This window comes from Camelina sativa, chromosome 12, assembly GCF_030686135.1.
Source record: "Camelina sativa cultivar CO46 ecotype springtype chromosome 12, ASM3068613v1".
Lineage (NCBI taxonomy): Eukaryota > Viridiplantae > Streptophyta > Magnoliopsida > Brassicales > Brassicaceae > Camelina > Camelina sativa.
Genome location: NC_141891.1, coordinates 20,193,938 through 20,212,572, shown reverse-complemented (window position 1 = coordinate 20,212,572; position 18,635 = coordinate 20,193,938). Strand labels below are relative to the sequence as shown.

At 36.6% G+C, this 18,635-nt stretch overlaps 2 protein-coding genes across 2 annotated transcripts; both read right to left on the bottom strand.

Annotated features, from left to right (window-relative positions):
- Nucleotides 1-3,556: 3,556 nt before the first annotated feature.
- On the bottom strand, nt 3,557-18,462 carry LOC109125442 (uncharacterized protein At3g43530-like). The gene is made up of 5 exons (XM_087479338.1): nt 18,003-18,462; nt 5,867-6,019; nt 4,901-5,596; nt 4,636-4,797; nt 3,557-4,548 (listed from the first exon to the last, which is right to left on the bottom strand). The coding sequence occupies exons 3-5, from the start codon at nt 5,138-5,140 to the stop codon at nt 4,249-4,251; spliced, it is 702 nt and encodes a 233-aa protein (XP_087335464.1). The 5' UTR covers nt 5,141-5,596; nt 5,867-6,019; nt 18,003-18,462; the 3' UTR covers nt 3,557-4,248.
- Nucleotides 11,948-18,486, bottom strand: LOC104732259 (uncharacterized). Its single transcript, XM_010451797.3, has 2 exons — nt 16,213-18,486; nt 11,948-12,374 (listed from the first exon to the last, which is right to left on the bottom strand). Exon 1 carries the CDS (start codon nt 18,220-18,222, stop codon nt 16,267-16,269), a length of 1,956 nt encoding a protein of 651 aa, XP_010450099.1. The 5' UTR covers nt 18,223-18,486; the 3' UTR covers nt 11,948-12,374; nt 16,213-16,266.
- Nucleotides 18,487-18,635: the final 149 nt, after the last annotated feature.

The following is an 18,635-nucleotide window of genomic DNA, read 5'->3' as shown; positions in this document are numbered from 1 at the left end:
AGTTACAAAGATTAAGAATTCAACTCGGTTTTCAGTTAGAGTCTACAGACCAATGCATTCATGCTCTCGGACTACTTCGAGTACAGGATTGAAAAGGAAAGGCACACCATGATTAGTTGCATCCGTTTTTCATGAAGATTATCCAGGTAAATTTGTTACTCCAGCTCCTAAGGAACTCATTTCTCTTGTCCAAGGAAAAGTTGGTGTTGATGTATCATACTCTACTGCATTTAGAGGGAAAAGACTAGCTGTTAGTGATGTTCGTGGTTGTCTAGAAGAGAGTTTCAAGATGGTATATTCATATTTGTACATGTTAAGGAAGGTGAATCATGGTACCAAAACTAGTGTGGTATTAGATGACCAAAAAAGGTTCAAGTACCTATTTGTTGCTTTGGGAGCTTGCATTGAAGGGTTTCAAGCCATGAGAAAAGTGATTATTGTGGATGCTACTTTCCTAAAGACCAGATATGGTGGTGCTCTAGTTTTTGCCACAGCTCAAGATCCGGCTCATCTTATCTGATAGCCTTTGATGTAATCGATGGTGAAAAAGAGGATAGTTGGACGTGGTTTTTCAACACCTTGAAAACCATCATACCAGATAGTGAAGAGTTGGTATTTATTTCAGATAGAAATGTAAACTTGCTCAAGGCAGTGAGTGTGGTGTTCCCGAGGTGTGAGCATGGCCATTGTATCTACCATTTGTCGCAGAATGTGAAAAAAAAAGTTGCAACCTGGCAGAGAGATGAAGCTGCTGCAAAGTTCAGAGAAATTGCTGTTATTTATACAGTAGCCGAGTTCGAAGTACAATATCAAGATTTTAGGATGAGGTACCCTAAGGCAGCCGCGTACCTTGATGAGTTTGCCGAAGTGAAAAAATGGGCAAAGTGTTATGTTCCTGGATTAAAGTACAACATTGACACCAACAATTCTGTGGAGTCTATGAATGTTGTTTTTAAGGATGCAAGGAAGTATGCGTACCTATGATTGATGCAATTGTTAAAAAATTTGCAGAATGGTTTAACAAACATAGGAAAGAAGCTGCTGCTGGAACAAATGCACAGAAACTAGTTCCTTTTGTGGAGAACTTAATACATAAAAGATGTGAGGTTGCGTGCAAGCTACCAGTGACTGAGCTAAACACCTTCCAGCTAGAGTACAATGTTATTGGTCACGATGGGAAGAATTATGTGGTAGACTTGAGAAATAAGAGTTGCAGTTGCCGCTATTTTGACTTAGACAAGTACCCTTGTGTCCATGCAATAGCCGCTGCCATGAATTTATTGAAACAAGATGGTAGAACAACGGAGGTACGTGATTTATATGATTTGTGCACCAAATATTACTTAGTAGAGTTCTGGATTTTGGGATATGTCAGGACTATTTATCCAGTGCCGCATAAGTCTGAGTGGACTGTTCCAAGTGATGAACAAGAGTTGTATGCATTACCTCCAAATTACAAAAAAGAAAAGAAAAGGAAGAACTCAAGAAAGAAGAAAACGTGCATCTAGAGAATGTCGCAGAAAGCATAAGCGAGTACCCGGAAGAAATTTAGGTCGTTGGTTTGAGAGCTGAGGGATGTAGCCAAGAACAAGGCGATACGAGTAGCCAAGGACAAGTCGATATGAGTAGCCAAGGTGAGGGAGGTAGCGAAGATGAATCAAGTTGGGAAGATGAAAGCGACAGTGTCGGTAGCCAAGATGAGGGAGGTAGCGAAGACGATGGTGTCGATAGCCAAGATGAACATTATTTTAAATATTTTTGTAAAACTTGGTACTACTGATTTCATATTTATAGAACTATGTATGACTTTGCTCCCATTTAGTTTGTACAACTTAGACCAACTAATGGTACAACTACGATCATATTCATATAAATCTTCATATTTACGTGCTTTGTGTGAACTAGGTTAAATAAGAGGGGTTATTGGGTAGGATAGCTCCCAATAAAATCACATTGTACAAAAATCTTTGTATAATTTAGAACAACTAGTACAACTACGACCATATTCATATTCATAGGATAATATTAAAAATGGGTGATATATCTTCATATTCACTAAGCTTATGTGTGAAATATGTGTGATTAATCTTCTAAAACAAACATGTGTGATTCAACTTTTTTTTTTATAGGATAATATTCATAAATTTCATTCTTGTACAACAAAGACCTTATACTTTTAAGATGAGTTTCTTCTTGCTATCTCCAATAAATTACAAATCACATAAAACTGATGTTTTAATGTAATTTTTTTTTGAAAACATTGAAAATGTAATCTAGATATTTCACTTTTGGGTCCAACTAGAAATTACTAGGTTAATTTAAAGTATAACTGATTATACACGAAATTAACAAAATGTACAACTGTGTACAAGCAAGTCCAACTTGAAAACTAGGAACAACTGAGTGTATTTTTGCGGTGCCACCTGGCAAACAACATCTCCTTTGCGGCGCCACCTGGCAGACAACATTGACGGGTCCTTGTTTTTTTTGAAATATTTTGAAAATTTTGAGACCCTACCCAAAAATTTCAGATTTCCCCCAAAATTTTTAGATTTTCCCCCAATACCCGGACCCTATCCAATTAACCCATTAAAACTTTGAAACCCACAAATCTCTCATATTAATTCCATTTATCCATTAGAAGACAGAAGAAGAGAGAGAGAGAGAGAGAGAGAGAGAGAGTGGAAAGATCAAGAGGCTGAAGATTTCAGATTTGGGGGTTTGAGAAGCAATTCGCAAGAGAAGATGAGTCATGTCTTTGCATCTTCGACTGGAACCTCTACCCACGCAAGAGTCAGAGTTCCAGGAATTCCAAAGTTGTGTTAGTGTGGTTAGAACGTAGTTGAAAAAACATCTAGGACGAATGGGAATCCTTTTCGACGCTACTTTCGGTGTGCCTATGCTGCAACAAAGAAGGTAATAGTTTCGGTTTTTTATGGACTTCTTGGTAATATTTATAATATTTACAATTTTCAACTGTAGCTTGAGAACGATGACTATGTGTTTAAGTGGGTAGATGAGGCGATGATAAACGAGATTGAACAATTGGATTTTCAAGCGGGTGTTCTTGAAGAAGAAGTTAGATTGTTGAAGATGGAAAGGAACGAGAGCCTGGAGAAGAAGAAAATTAACAAAACGATGGGTGTGGTACTAGTTTTATCTGGTTGTATTATCACAGTCGTGATTGGGAAATGGTGGGGTTGCTATTGACAGTGTCCAACTACGGACAATCAAAGACAATTATATGTATTTTCCTTGTCATTGTCCAATTACAGACAACTATATATGTATTTTCCTAGTCAACTAAGGATGATGTTTACTAAGTAGTTTCTTCAGTCAATGATGTTTAAAATGTTTAATGATGTGTCCTAAGAATTTTCTTCAAATAATAATGTTTTCAAACTACTTTCCAACTATGTAAAACTAGGTATTCATTAACCAGTTGTACCAAATTATTTCAAGCTGATGTTTATATACAAAATAAAACACCAGTTGAACCAAGTTTTTCAAACTAACATAGTTTCCAAAATAAAATAAACACAGCAGTTGTACCCAGTTTTTCAAACTAACATAGTTATACCAAAAAAACCGAAGTTGTACCACCTTTTGCAAACTGACATAGTTTTACAACAAAACAACACACTAGTTGTACCAAATTTTTCAAACAAACATAGTTATACAAAATGAAAACCCAAGTTCTACCCAGTTTTACAAACATACATCACATTTTCTTGGTAAGCCCTCTCGTCATAACGGGACTCCTCCTTCTCTTGCTTACATGTTGCACCTTTGTTGTAGCCATCTCTCCATCGTCTTGACCCACCTCTTCTGTTCCTTTTTTCATCTTTGTCTTTCTCTTGTAAGTGTTCTTGATTTTGTTACTTGCCTCACCCTCTTCACCCACCTCTTTTCCATTATCACCCACCACCTCTTTACTCACCTCACAATCCAATGGTTGTACCACCACTTCATCCTCAGCAACCCGTTTATCCTCAGCAACCCCTTCATCCTCAGAAACTTCTTCATCCTCACCCACATTCCCACAATCCGCTACATTCTTAGTAGCCTCGGCAACCTCTTCATCCTCACCCACATCCCCACAATCCGCTACATTCTCAGCAACCTCTTTCAACTGTTTCACAATGTCCTCCACATTTTTCAATCTTGTATCTAGAGAATCAAACTTCGCATTCATCTTCTCGAATCCACTATTCAACACTTCATTAATCGGTTCTCTACCTCATCCAATCAATTATTCACCTTCTTCAGAGCCACCTTGGTTCGAGCAACCTTCTTCCGACCTTGCTTTGTTTGACCAATATTTTCCTGAGCCAAATTATCTGCATCTGGATTAGCCTCAACTTCTCGGCTAGCAACATCTGCTTTATGCATATTTTCAAAACATATTATCTTCTTTTCCTTAATTAGACATTTTGTCCAACCGTCTGCAATTGCATCATCCACATCATTCCATCCACAATCGTGATCCATGATTTTCTTCATAAGAACTTTCTCATCGGGAGATGGATACATGATACTCTGAATCTCCTGTAAAAGTAAAGAATCATTTTTAAATACAACTATAATGCATCAATACTTAATACGTAATGTAATTTATATTTACAAATAGCTTACTGTAGTTGTACTAAGAGTATCATACAAATCTGACATTGGAAAACCTTTAAGATGACTTGGTTTGAACTTCCACTTACACATCCGAGGACACTCAGGATTTGCTTCTCGAACAATTTCTTGAAAATTGTTCTTCAGAGCTTGAATAACTTCATACCCTAGAAGCTATTCACAACAGAAATCAATCAAATATTAGTTAGAAATTAGTTATAAATTGATCTACAATAAAAAAAAAAAATAACAAAGGAATAACAAAACTAGGAAACACCTTTTGTGGACCCACAACTCCTCTACATGAGTGCATAATATGAAAAAGGTCTTTCATATTAGCATCAAATGCAAATCTCCCCCACGGGAATGATTTACACAATTCTAGGTCACCTACGGCTCGGTAAAAGAAACTCTCTACAGATGGTGCATCCTCTCCCGTTTTTTCCTTTCCTACTATGACACTACATAAAAAATAGAGGACTGCCATTTTTAGACGGTCATCAGAAGATTTCTTCATTGACAGTAGCTATGGCTCCAGCTCGTGAAACTGTATCGTTACCCCTGGACCAAAATGCTCTCCAACAAACACATTGCTACCCAAAATTTCATAGTAGGCTGGATATTCGTGACAATACAATCAAGACATGAGTGCCATTTCAGTGAGAGAGTACCGGACTGGAACCCCGTTCACAATAAACCAACACTCCTTTTTCTTATCTAAGCATGATGTGCGAAGAAAAAGCATCCACAGAGCCTGCATCTTATGGTTTGCATACCTAGGCATATGGAAGAAATGTTTGAACTGAGGATGCTCCGTAAACCATTACACCTCATCATCTGAAGGATGGCTCTGCAACAGTTTCACTGCTCTATCAATGTAGCACTTAGCTGATATCTTGAACGGTTTCATATATTCACTAGGTTCGAAGAACATGCCAAGTGGTTGTGAAGCTTCTGTTTCCTCATCAGAATCCTGCATTCAAAAACAAGTTATACCGAGTTATACTCAGTTGTACCTTTTACTTTCACAAATTTCTAATGTACAAAATTATCCTAGTTATAACAAATCCTAGTGGGTTGTACCTTTTACTTACTAAAATGTCTAAAGGGGTCCAAAATCATCCTAGTTATACCAAATCCTACTCAATTGTACCTTTTACTTTTAGAAATTTACAACATCAAAATCATCCGAGTTATACCGAATCCTTTACTAAGTAATTCACATGTGGGTTCAGTTATATACCGTTGAATCTCCTCCAGTGATGGAAGCTCCTTCAGTATCAACTTCTGGATGCGATTCTTCTCCATCTTCATTAGCGATATCTGGTTCTATAGATTTCGAATTTTCACTTAGGACTGAGTTTTGTTTTTTTAGCCATTCTCCCTTTCCCCAAACCTACAAACAAACATGAACAAAAATGATTACATTAATTTCTGATTCTACAAAACAATCCACATGAAATCTACAGACAATCGGCAATCTCGACCACAACAAAGAAAGGTAAGAGGAGAAGAATAAGATCCAAATACCCAAAGAAATCGCCGGTTTCTATTAAAAAGAAGGATTTTGATTCTATTGAAAAGAAGGATTTTGAAATCGCCGGTTTCTCTTGGGGTTTTCTCTTCGACAATAACGATGTAGAAAAAAAGAAAAACCTTTACTTTTCCAGTTTTTATCGACTTAACCCGATTTGAGTATTTTCGGATCTTTTTAACCCATTTAGACTGGTTGTGTCGGTAGTATATTTGATTTGTAAAGGACGCGAAAGTCTTTCCGTAATTTTTGATTTAAAATTATTAATAACAAAATTCAGTTTAATAAGAAGAGCATTTGAGAATTTTTTGTTGGAGAGTAGAGAGCTCCCGAGATTTAAACCCGAAAAAACAGACTTTCTGTTGATTAAAATTTAATACCGTTAAATTCAGTGTTGATCTTTTTCCCCATAATTTACAGTGGTTCATGCTTAAAATTTGAATTTATAAATGGTTCAAATATAAAATTACATTTTGGCATAATATAGGTACAAATGCACATATCGTAAAAAAAACATTTCAGAATGTTTTTGGTTGTTTTCCTTTTACCTTAAGACTACGATTTCACCTGCGGTACACCGCGAAAGTAAATGATAAATTATTGTATTTTAAATAATAATTTTTAATTTATTTAGTTTTCAAATTCTCAATTAATTAATTTTTGTATAATTTATTTAGAATCTTTTTTAGAAATTTTTTTCTTCTTCTTACGTTTTATAAAGTTTATAACTTAATTATATTTAATTTGTTATTAGATAGAATATAAAATTCTAGACTTGTTTTGTTCTCTAGAATTAAACAAAGGTATATGCCTATATAGTATGTTAGTGTATATTTTTTATGTGATTTTTTTTTTGGAATATTAAGAATGTGCTATAGTATGTGTAATATTTTGTAGTTCATATACTAAATAATTTATAAGTTAATTTTCAAAACAATGATTACAAATCTATAGTATATATGAGATAAACTAATAGTTTTAGTGTTGGTTCTATAGTCTAAACCGTCATGCTAGGCGGATCAGGCAACATGTTCAAAGATTTTTAATCCGTAAATGCTCATCATAGAAAACGCGTAAAAGTAAAAATTAGTTTTAAATACGTTGAGATCAAAAGTCTCGGCCACAGATCCTCCTCCAAGATCGAAAATCAATTTGTTTATTGATTAGGCCTATTGTTTAGGAAATTTGTGTATGGAGAAAATATTGTTTTGTAAAATTAGAAACTTAATATTTATTAAATTAATTATACACTTAATACTTAATGTTAAAAAAAGTGGTTATGATTGTTTTGGATATTTATTTAGGATGAGAAATCTTGTTTTCAAAAAATAGAAACTTAATATTATTTAATTAAATGAAAAACAAATTAATAATTAATGTCTCTGATGATAGCTCTGATGACGAATTCGATTTGTTCGATGATGGTTTCGTCGATTCTTTCAACGACGCTTATGACCATTTCAAGGTATAATAATATAAAAAAAAAAAACTCAAACCTCTCTCTTGAAGGAGTATTTGTTACTGGTTGATAGACTAAGTATGTTGATGCAGGTTGCAATAGAGATGGGTGTGCGTAACACAGCCGGAATATGTTGATGCAGGTTGCAATAGAGATGGGTGTGTGTAACACAGCCGGAATATGTTGATGCAACAGAGACGAGTGTACGAAGTCTGTTGTTCAACAAGGAGCTGTTGTGTTATGCAAGATGAGAACTAAACGCTGGATGAACCAAGCTTGGAATAAAGATGATGTGGCATGATTCAATTGGAGACGTGAAGTTTCCTTGAGTGGTTATGAAGACACTTTCGAATAAAGAAAAGAAGATTGCGAGGATATTTGGAGCTTAGGGATTTTGTCTCCAGTATATATAGATGGCAGCCGTGACAAAGAGAGGTTGCACGTCTAGGGTTTATCGAGAGAGGCACACATGTGTGTGACGTTGCCCCATCAAGAAGATAGAGAGATCTTTTGATGGTTTTGTTGAGACCTATACTTGTCGGAAAAGACAATGAGTAGTAGTTCTTCTTTCATTGTAATTCTAGAAAAGAGTGGTGGATGCCATATAGCAATTGTAGGTTGCGAACTTTTCTAATGAATGGTTTCTGGACTAGGTCCCGGGGATGTAGGTTAACCGAACCCCGTTAACAAATCTCTCTGTGTCACTTTACTTTATGCACTTGCAAACTCATTACACACTCATCATACAAATGGGAAAAGGGCCATTTCATACCCGTACACACTCCGAAAGTGCGAATTGCTATCTGTACAAATAAGGAGTGCCAATTTATACATGTACCCTAAGACATTTCAAATTTCCTATCTATACTCACAAAATTGAGCCAATTTCACATTCCACGTTAACGGATTTAAGTCAACCGTTAGAAACGCTGACTCAGAATCCACGTGTGTATTGACTGCCATCGAAAATGCAAAACGACGTCGTTTTGTTTTCTTCGAAAAAAAATTGTGGAATATCCACACACTGGTGGTTAGAACCCACGACCTCTTCCGTGTTTGACATAAGACTTAACCAGTTTATCCCACAACTCTCAAAAGAATCATACAAACTTATTTATATAAACCTAAGGTAGCATCCCTCGAAATCGAAAAAAATTATAGAAATCCTCACTCCCGCGGGTTCAACCCGCGTCCTCAGATACAAACAGTATAGGACTTAACCAACTGATCCCACAACAATACTCGGTTATAGCACACAAATTTATATTTATAAACCTATAAGGTATCTAAGTCCCAATTAAATGAATTTGAATTGGGGAAAAAATAAAAATCCTAGGGTTCTTCTTCTATCAAATATAACGGATAAATTAAAAAATTTATATTTAAATTATAAATTTATAATTTATAACTGAGAATTAAATATAAATTTATAAATTAAATATAACTGAGAATATATTTATAAATTTATAAATTATCAGTTAAATGAAATGTTTAAAGTTTAAAGTTTAAGGTCGAAGGTTTAAGATTTATAAATATTTCAATTCATTTTTAAATATAAATTAATTTAATTTAAATATAAATATATTCTCAGTTATATTTAATTTATAAATTTATATTTAATTCTCAGTTATCAATTATAAATTTATAAATTTAACAGTTATACAAATTTATCTTTATATTCTCAGTTATAAATTATAAATTTAATATAAATTTATAATTTATAACTAATAATTAAATATAAATTTATAAATTAAATTAAATGAAATTAGAAATTATAAATTTATATTTAATTCTTAGTTATAAATTATAAATTTATATTAAATATAACTGAGAATATATTTATAAATTTATAATTGATAACTGAGAATTAAATATAAATTTATATTAATAAGTTTGTATGATATTTTTGAGAATTGTTGTGGAATAAATTGGTTAAGTCTTATGCTAAACATGGAAGAGGTTGTGGGTTCGAATCCCCAGTGTGTGGATGTTCCACAATTTTTTTTCGAAGAAAACAAAACGTTTGCAATGCCCTTTTCCCTCATACAAATCAATAGATCTAGCACATATATGTTTTTACAATTGGTATCAGAGCGGGAAACCAATCTGAGATTACTATCTCTAACAGGTTAGACCTTGGATGTGTTGCTAGATAAGAGAGAAGAGAAGCTTTGTGTTGTTTGAGAAGAAAATTCAGAGTCTCTTAAGTTTGGTTGAATTGAAGAAACCAAGAGAAACAGAGAAAGATGAGGATGATTGAATTGATGTCAAGTCGTTGGAGTTGTCAGTTTAGACTGTCCACCGGAATTCTTAGGGACGTCTACGGGAAGCTCCTTGTCGTCGAAGAAATTAAGAGTTTGAAGCAAGATGAGTTTTCGACATGGGCCAGGTTTAAACTTTTGACCTATGTGTTATGAATCGTTTCAGGCCCATAAAAGCCAACTATGGAGTATGTGAATTATTTAGAACATCCATTAAAGAAAAAGAGGTTTTTCTTTGGGTCGTTTTGGACATGTGTGCATCAGAGTCTTCTTCTTCGTTAGTTCTGCTGATAGAGAGAATTATGCCAGAAAAGGTGTTTCAGTTTCTGAGTTAGATTGAGTTATTTTGAGAGATTGAATTCTCTCAGTCTTGTGAAATTAAAGATCTAAGTGAATAGAAGAAGTGATGATCGACGAATCTTTGTGAGCTCTGTTGTTTTCTAAAGAGAGTTGCAGGCAAAGAAGATGTCACTGGATTCATAGTTGATGACCAGAATCTGGGGTGAGTCCTAGTTCTGCGTCTCTGAAGGTGAAGAGAGAGACAAAGTGCTGTTGTTAACTTTGATTTTGGGTAAGAGAAGAAGTCGTTCATCTCACACTCACCGATAGCGCCGCAGAGGATTCAATGTCTGTTTCATTGGTTCTGTGCAATCACAAGTGTTACTCTTGTTGGGAAATTTAGAGAAAAGAGCTAATAACACACCCTCATGTTATTTTTCTCCGATTTGAATAGAAAGAAAGTGAGTCTAATTCGACAAGAGGTTTCATGTTTGTCTGACTTTAATCGGGAAGGGAAAGCAATGAAGCTGAGGATAGTCTGTTGCAAAGTGTGGTGTTTTGTCCGTGGCTGAAAATTATATTTGAGAAGCTTTGTATTATCTCCATCTACTGCCTTCGATTGTTTTAAGATGTTGGGCTTCATGGATATTACTCTGTCTCAGATCTTTTCTATGTCTATTGATTTCAGATTTTAACTTTGAAAGTTGTTCTGGAAAGGTTACTGCGAGATCTTTCCAATGATATAGAGATCTCTTTCTAGTTCCTTGTTGTTTGATGGGAATCTGCCTTCAAAGTTGGCTCATCGCAGGTTGTATCTTTCTGGATATGTTTTGGAGATTTGGTCATAACTTCTAAACCGTAAACCCGAACCATGATCTGCTTTCACCTGTGGCTTCATATTGCTGCCCTTGATCATCTCACAACATTTTGGTTTTTTTCTGGGCTGTTCTATTATCTCGTTTATGCTCTGCATCAAGGCAGGAGAAGAAGCTTAGTTCAAGACCTCATGTTTGGAAAAAGAAACAGAAGTTTTTTAATGTTCCTAGGTCAGGAAATCACAATCAACTAGGTATCAAGACTCAACAGTGAGTAGAAGAAAGTTGATTGTGTAGAAGTGGGGAAAGAAGACTTATCTGAAGGTGTGGTGATGAAAGTGAAATTTTCTTCGTAATGGAAATAAATCTGCTGTGGATATTGTGAAGTTATTTTCAGATTGCTGAGGACTGTTTTCTTGGCTGGAGTTTGGCGCTATAGTGTGAATTTGCATTTTTTTTGAAAAAAGATCTCAAAGGGAGCCTTCTTTTGGTCTTGGAATTAGAGACAGGAGCGAGATGCCTGTGATATTATTTTCAGAGTCAAAGTTGTGGATGTTATAAGCTTAAATGAATTCAGTGTGTGATGTGTTGATTATGTGATTCATGGTTTGGATATATCCTTAGTTGAATCACACAGTCAACAAGGGGGAGAAGATTGTTGCTAACCACAGGCAGCTTCTTATAGACGATCCAAAGCAAAGCAAAGAGGAATTAAGATTCCTTGTAGGTGCGATCGTTCAGCCATTAAAGAACTACTGCTATGGAGTCTTTGTTGTGTTGTTTGATGTGAAAGTGGTGATTAAATCTCTGGTGAGTGGAACTTAAAGCAACAATGGTGTTATGGATAGTTATGGGAGTATTGTTTCTAAATGGTGATGATCTTGTTAATGCTCTTGTTCATGTTCAAAGAATAGAGAAAGAGATTTTTGGTCTTGATGCAACCATCAATAGTTCATGCCGTAAGAAGAAGAAGAGATGCTCAAAAGAAAAGGTCTCATAATGTGGTTTATGGCTTTTACAGCTGCCGTTGATATTTGAGAAGAGATCAGACAACAGTTTTTTATGAATATGGCTCTGTCTTCTGGTGGATACTTTCCTCTTCGTTTATGTTGCTACAGACTTCAGATTTTAGCTTTGAAAGATGTTCTGAAAACTTGAGAACAACATCTTTCCAAGGATATAGAGATATACTTCTGGTTCCTTGTGGTTGAATGGGAAATTGCTCTCAAAGTTGGATACTCGCAGGTCGTACCAGTCTGGATCTGTCTTAGGAAATTGGACGTAACTCTCAAACCGAAACTCCAAATCGTGATCCGTTTTTTCCTGTGGCTTTGGATGACTGTTGTTGATATTCCCACCAAATTTTGTAATTTTCTGGGTTGGTTTGCTACGCCGTTTTTCCTCTGCATCAAGACAGACGAAAATGCTTCAGTCAAGAGTTCCTTGTTTTGAAAAAGCTTCAATACAAGTCTTTAACCTCTGTTGAGTAATGGATGGTGTTTATAAGTTTCGTCAAGATATGCATTTTGCGTTCAGTGGTTCTCATAGGGTTGCTCCAAAGGATTTAGTGAGGAAAGGTTTTTTTTTTTTTTTTTTGGTCACCAGTGAGGAAAGGTTTTAAAGTTAGTTTTACAAAGGATTTGGTCAAGATTTAAGGTTGCTTTGAGGCTGAGTTTTTGTGAAGTTCAGTTAGAAGATTTTGGATTATGCTGAATTGGTGGAGCTCAATGAGGTATCATGTTGTTTCAAGTTAAGAAAGGCATGAGTTGTGGTCAGTCTATCAAAGGGATGAAAATCAAGATTATAACATTTTCTGAGAGATTTTAAGTCTGATTTTCAGCTGCAAATTTCAAGGTTGATTGATGATCCGGTCTCTTTCGAATGGCCTTAGACTTTTGTTGATATAAGAAGCTCAGTGGTTTGTGATCAAGCATTGTTATGGAAGTTCCTACTAGTGTGAAGGATGGTGTTTGGTTTATTGTCACGCTTGTAAACACAAGGAGAGCTGTGGGTGACTGTGGTTACAAAAGGTTCCTAGAAAAGCAAGAAAGATCTCTGACTATTGAAAGAAGAAAGAGAAGAGTGCACTCAGTTATTGAAGTTCAAGAGAAGGATTCATTTTCACTATTAGTATAAGATGGTCGGGATCAATTTGAGGTAGAATACTCAGAGTTGTGTAACTCCGGTTCAGTTCTGCAAGGTTAACTTAAGTGACATCTGCAAGGAGATGTTGGTCGGGATCAATTTGAGGTAGAATACTCAGAGTTGAGTAACTCTGATTAAGTTGTAACCCAGGAAGCTGAAGTGTCTTGTAGGTGAAAGTTGGGACATCGCTTTTGAAATTCAAGAAGTTGTTGCTACTCTAGTACTTAAACTCTGAAGGAATTTATATGAGAATCTGTGATTGTTGAAGTCGGATGTACACATACTACAATGTAGGCCTGGACATTCGGGTACCCGTTCGGGTTCGGTTCGGGTATTTCGGGTTTTCGGGTTTAGAGGTATAGGACCCGTTCGGGTATTTCTAGACTTTGGGTTTGGATCGGGTTCGGATTCGGATTACCCGAAGTTCACAAAACTCAAAATTTTAGTATCTAATTTAGTCTAAATTATTCAATAATACGCCATATATCTAAAAATTTAGAGTATTTTCTACCCAAATTTACTAATAGACAGTTTAAATACTTCAAATTGTCGAAAATATCTAAAAATCTGAATATTTTGAACACATATTATTACAATTATAAATATTACTAATATATTATTACTATATATTAATAATGTTGGTATATTCGGATACCCGTTCGGATTTCGGTTCGGATTCGGGTTTTCGGATTTAGAGATTTAGAACCTGTTCGGGTATTTTACAATTTCGGATACGGATTCGGATCGGATTTTTTGGATCGGGTTCGGATCGAATATTCGGATCCGGGTATTTTGCCCAGGCCTACTACAACGACAACTGCTTCAGATTTTGCAATTGCCTGTTTCATTGATTGGCTTACTGTTTGACATGAAAGGTGTTGTGTAAAGGCTATCACAAAGTAGGTTCATCTGGTTTTTCTAACGTTGTTCTCAACAGAATTGTGACTTTCTGGTTGGTCTTGGGTTGGTTTCATTGGTTGTTTTGAGTATTAAACCGAGAAGGGAGAGATCAAAGATATTTACATATGCTAGATGTGATTGTGATTACAGGTAAGAGCGGTTTAATACAAGAGATCTGTTGGTGTTTGTTATAGGCTTGGTTATAGGATGGTTTGAAGTTTTTGGAAATTGTCTCTGCATTTTGTTCTTAGAATTGCTCTCACATCCGATGAGACTGTTCTGTGTGTACGGCAGGTTTAGATCTTGTTCCTATTGGCGACAGCGGTTTCTTGTTGATTGTGAAGCAACTTCTTCTGAGATTTGAAGTTGATGCTGATGAGAGCTGTGAGGTGATGTCGCAGGCGTTTCACAGGTGATGTTGTTGGTTTGACAGTGGTGTGTATAGCTGCTAAGAGTTGTCTTAATTGTTCTTCTTTACCAGCATGCTGCCTAAGTCTTCTGTGATAATTCTGGTCGGAGTATGTTTGCAAAATGGTAATAAAAGGGGTAATCTCTGCATGGTTTAGCAGAAGTTTGATCATACTCTTGCATGCAAGGTTGAATTTATATGCTTGATAAAAGTTGCAAAGGAAAGGTTTTGTGTAATATGCAGTTTTATCTTAGTTGTGCACTCAAGCAGGGGGAGTCAAAGCCTTGGTGTTGTTATGCATCTTCTTGAATGATTATTTGCTTAAGTATCAAATTAAGCTAAAAAGGGGGAGACTGAAGATGCTAGATCGTATGAGCTACAACTCAGCCATCAAGGGGGAGATTGTTAGTATACGTGTGATGTTGCTGAGTTGTGTAGTTTCTGGAACGTGTGATGTTGCTGAGTTGCGTAGTTGCTGGAACATGATAGAAGTTGCAACATGTGAAATATACACACTGGGTCAGAATAATCATAGATGCGGTGACAATTTAAGGAGAGATTCTGAGACAGTATTGAAGGATGAAGATCATCAAAGTATAAGGTACAAGATGATCTTGAGTTCTAAAACTCAGTAACAAAGGGGGAGATTGAAGGAGTATTTGTTACTGGTTGTTAGACTGAGTATATTGATGCAGGTTGCAATAGAGATGGGTGTGCGTAACACAGCCGGAATATGTTGATGCAACAGAGACGAGTGTACGAAGTCTTGTTGTTCAACAAGGAGCTGTTGTGTTATGCAAGATGAGAACTAAACGCTGGCTGAATCAAGCTTGGAATAAAGATGATGTGGCATGATTCAATTGGAGACGTGAAGTTTCCTTGAGTGGTTATGAAGACACTTTCGAATAAAGAAAAGAAGATTGCAAGAATATTTGGAGCTTAGGGATTTTGTCTCAAGTATATATAGATGGCAGCCGTGACAAAGAGAGGTTGCGCGTCTAGGGTTTATCGAGAGAGGCACACATGTGTATGATGTTGCCCCATCAAGAAGATAGAGAGATCTTTTGATGGTTTTGTTGATGTTACAGGAAAACTGTAACTCAAATGAAAATCTAAATCAACAACACTAAATTGAATCGTCGTTCATGAAACGAGAATCCAAATTCCAAGTGATAGAACTTAGAAGAAGAATCAGCTCTAACAACAATGGAACAACAAACTTAAAGAGTTTACAGAGAGAATTGAACAAGAAGAAGATGTGACAACCCGTCCCGTTGACCCCACTAGCCCACCGCTAGCTTGCCCCCATAGGCCCGAAGCTGGCCCTGCAGGGCATCGATCCTAACCCCTCACTGGGCAAATGGAACTATTCATCCAAATCCACAGTAGGTTATTGGTGCGCCAGGCGTTACTCGAACCCTGGTCCCCACCCTTTAACAACCTTCCCACAGGACAAGTTGCCACCAATTGAGCTGCAGGGCCAGCTTGGGGTCCGTTTGGGCGGCTAGCAGTGAGGCTAGCGGGGTCCACGGGACGGGTTGTTACAGAAGATCACACAAATTGATATTTTTCTGGTTAATTCCGCAAATGTTCTTTGCTTCTCTCTTATATGCTTCAGCTCTTTCTCCATCTAACAAACATTTTCGACCAATAAACTTCTCCCACGTGTCCAGAAACTCCTCTCCTTCTCACGTGCCACACGTGCTACTCTTCTTATCTCTTTTCCTGTATCAAATCTCCCCTCTTTGAGAAACCTTGACCTCAAGGTTTGTAGAGAAGAGAACTACCTGATTTGCAAGGAACAAGTGTTCTACACTCCATTTCCACGCCGAAGGAAGCAGTTAGCTTCTTAGCTTTGTAAACAACCCCATACTCATAAGAATGATCAGTCTTAAGCTATGAAACTGTGGTGCATAGTTAGGGACGAGCCTGTCCAAGTATAATTCCAGCTCTAAGATTGACGACAAGAGTTTAAATGGCCACTTGTGCTTGATCTGGAACCCCTCATTATCAAGCAGAGACTGTTGTAGTATCAATGCATCACGACCCTCTAAAACTGCTTGTAGGTGTTTAAACTTCCGTTTATACCACACGTGAAACACCATCACACTAAAGATAACCTGAGAGAATGAAATGAATTCATTGATATTTACACAAGCCGGTTCTTCTTTCTTCACACTTGGTGATCGCTCATACCAATCCACCACTTCTACTGTAAAATCAGTCTCACCAACCAGCTCATGTTGCAGTTTCTTTCTATCGACAGAATGCTCTTGCTGAACCATGTGCTCCTCTTCAGACTTTGTTTGGTCAGATTGATGTTTAGCTTCCAAAGAGCATACTAACATCAGTTCCCCAGCAGGAACTTCAGGACCATCTATCATGGAAAGTTGAAGTTGATCTTCCCTTAGCTTATTAAGCTTTATAGCTTTCATGTCTCTGACAGAACCTTGCCTAATACCCTGAAGAAGAACTTTTCTATGTCCAATACGAAACTGCATCATTAACTTCTCCAAGTCACAAGTTATGGACTCCAAAGTATCTAACCATTGCTTGCCTAACACCATATCACACCCACCCCATGGAAGTACCATAAGATCAGTCTGAAATTTTGTACCTCTAAATTCCCATTGAAACTTATCTATACTAGCATCAACCTTCAACAATTTGCCATCATTTACTGAAACTTGAGCCATACTTGCAGGTTTTAGAACACATTTCAACTTCTCAGCTACCTTAGAATCCATGAAATTATGTGTAGAACCTGATTCAATGAGTATATACAATACTTGCTTCCCATAAGATCCCTTTACCCTCATTGTTCTACAATCATAGGCTCCTGAAATTGCATTAACCAAAATATGAGCTATAACTACCTTCTCCACCTGAACTTCTTCTGATTCACCACAAGCTTTTTTGTGAGGCTGAGCTATAGTATCCACTTGTTTTTCTATAGTAGAAGGAAGAACTGTTTTATGAACAAGCTCCGGTTTAGGTGATAAAATTCCTTTAGACTGAATGCTACTTCCACTCCATTTAGCAACATACCTATTGTTCAGATTGTTTTTCTTGGGATGAGACCGCTCATATAACCTCCCTAACATCAAACATTGACGGATTGAATGAGGTTGAAACATTCTAACATTTATCTGAGTATCCATCTGCAATCCTCTCAAATATACACTAACCAAAGATTCTTCTGATAAGTTCAGTCTAGTGCGTATAGACTCAAAACGAGTATGATACTCATCAATCCCATCTATTTCTTGTAATTGGTTCAGTTCTGCAATTGGATCATCCACCATTTCAGCAAAACGTTTCTGCAACAGTAGCTTATACCTTCCCCAATCACTCAACAATTTAACCCCAAAATCAGATTCAAACAACGATTGGTGCCACTTTGCTGCAACTCCCTCTAGATGACTCGATGCAATCCTTACTTTCAACACCTCCGGAGTAAAATCAAGAGAAAAGAATTGTTCCATCTCAAACAACCATTCTCTAACCCTTTCTCCACTAAATCTATGAAAATCCAGCTTTGATAAACAAGTAACAGCTGAGTAGTTTGAATTCATACCAGAGTTGTGACCACGAACCACTTCCGGTGACGGAGACACCGTTTCTGAAGTCTCCGAAGCCGTCGGATATGATTGTCGATGTTGAAGACCACGCGATGATGTGTTATTCACCTTATCGGAGATGCTTCTAATTGCTTTCAACAGTTCCGTCATATTTTTGTCAATCTTTTCATTTTGTTCCGCAATCACTTGTTCAAACCGCGATCTAGAGTCCGCCATGGATTCCGAGGTCGTTTAGCTCTGATACCTTTGTTACAGGAAAACTGTAACTCAAATGAAAATCTAAATCAACAACACTAAATTGAATCGTCGTTCATGAAACGAGAATCCAAATTCCAAGTGATAGAACTTAGAAGAAGAATCAGCTCTAACAACAATGGAACAACAAACTTAAAGAGTTTACAGAGAGAATTGAACAAGAAGAAGATCACACAAATTGATATTTTTCTGGGCAATTCCGCAAATGTTCTTCGCTTCTCTCTTATATGCTTCAGCTCTTTCTCCATCTAACAAACATTTTCGACCAATAAACTTCTCCCACGTGTCCAGAAACTCCTCTCCTTCTCACGTGCCACACGTGCTACTCTTCTTATCTCTTTTCCTGTATCAGTTGAAGACCTATACTTGTCGGA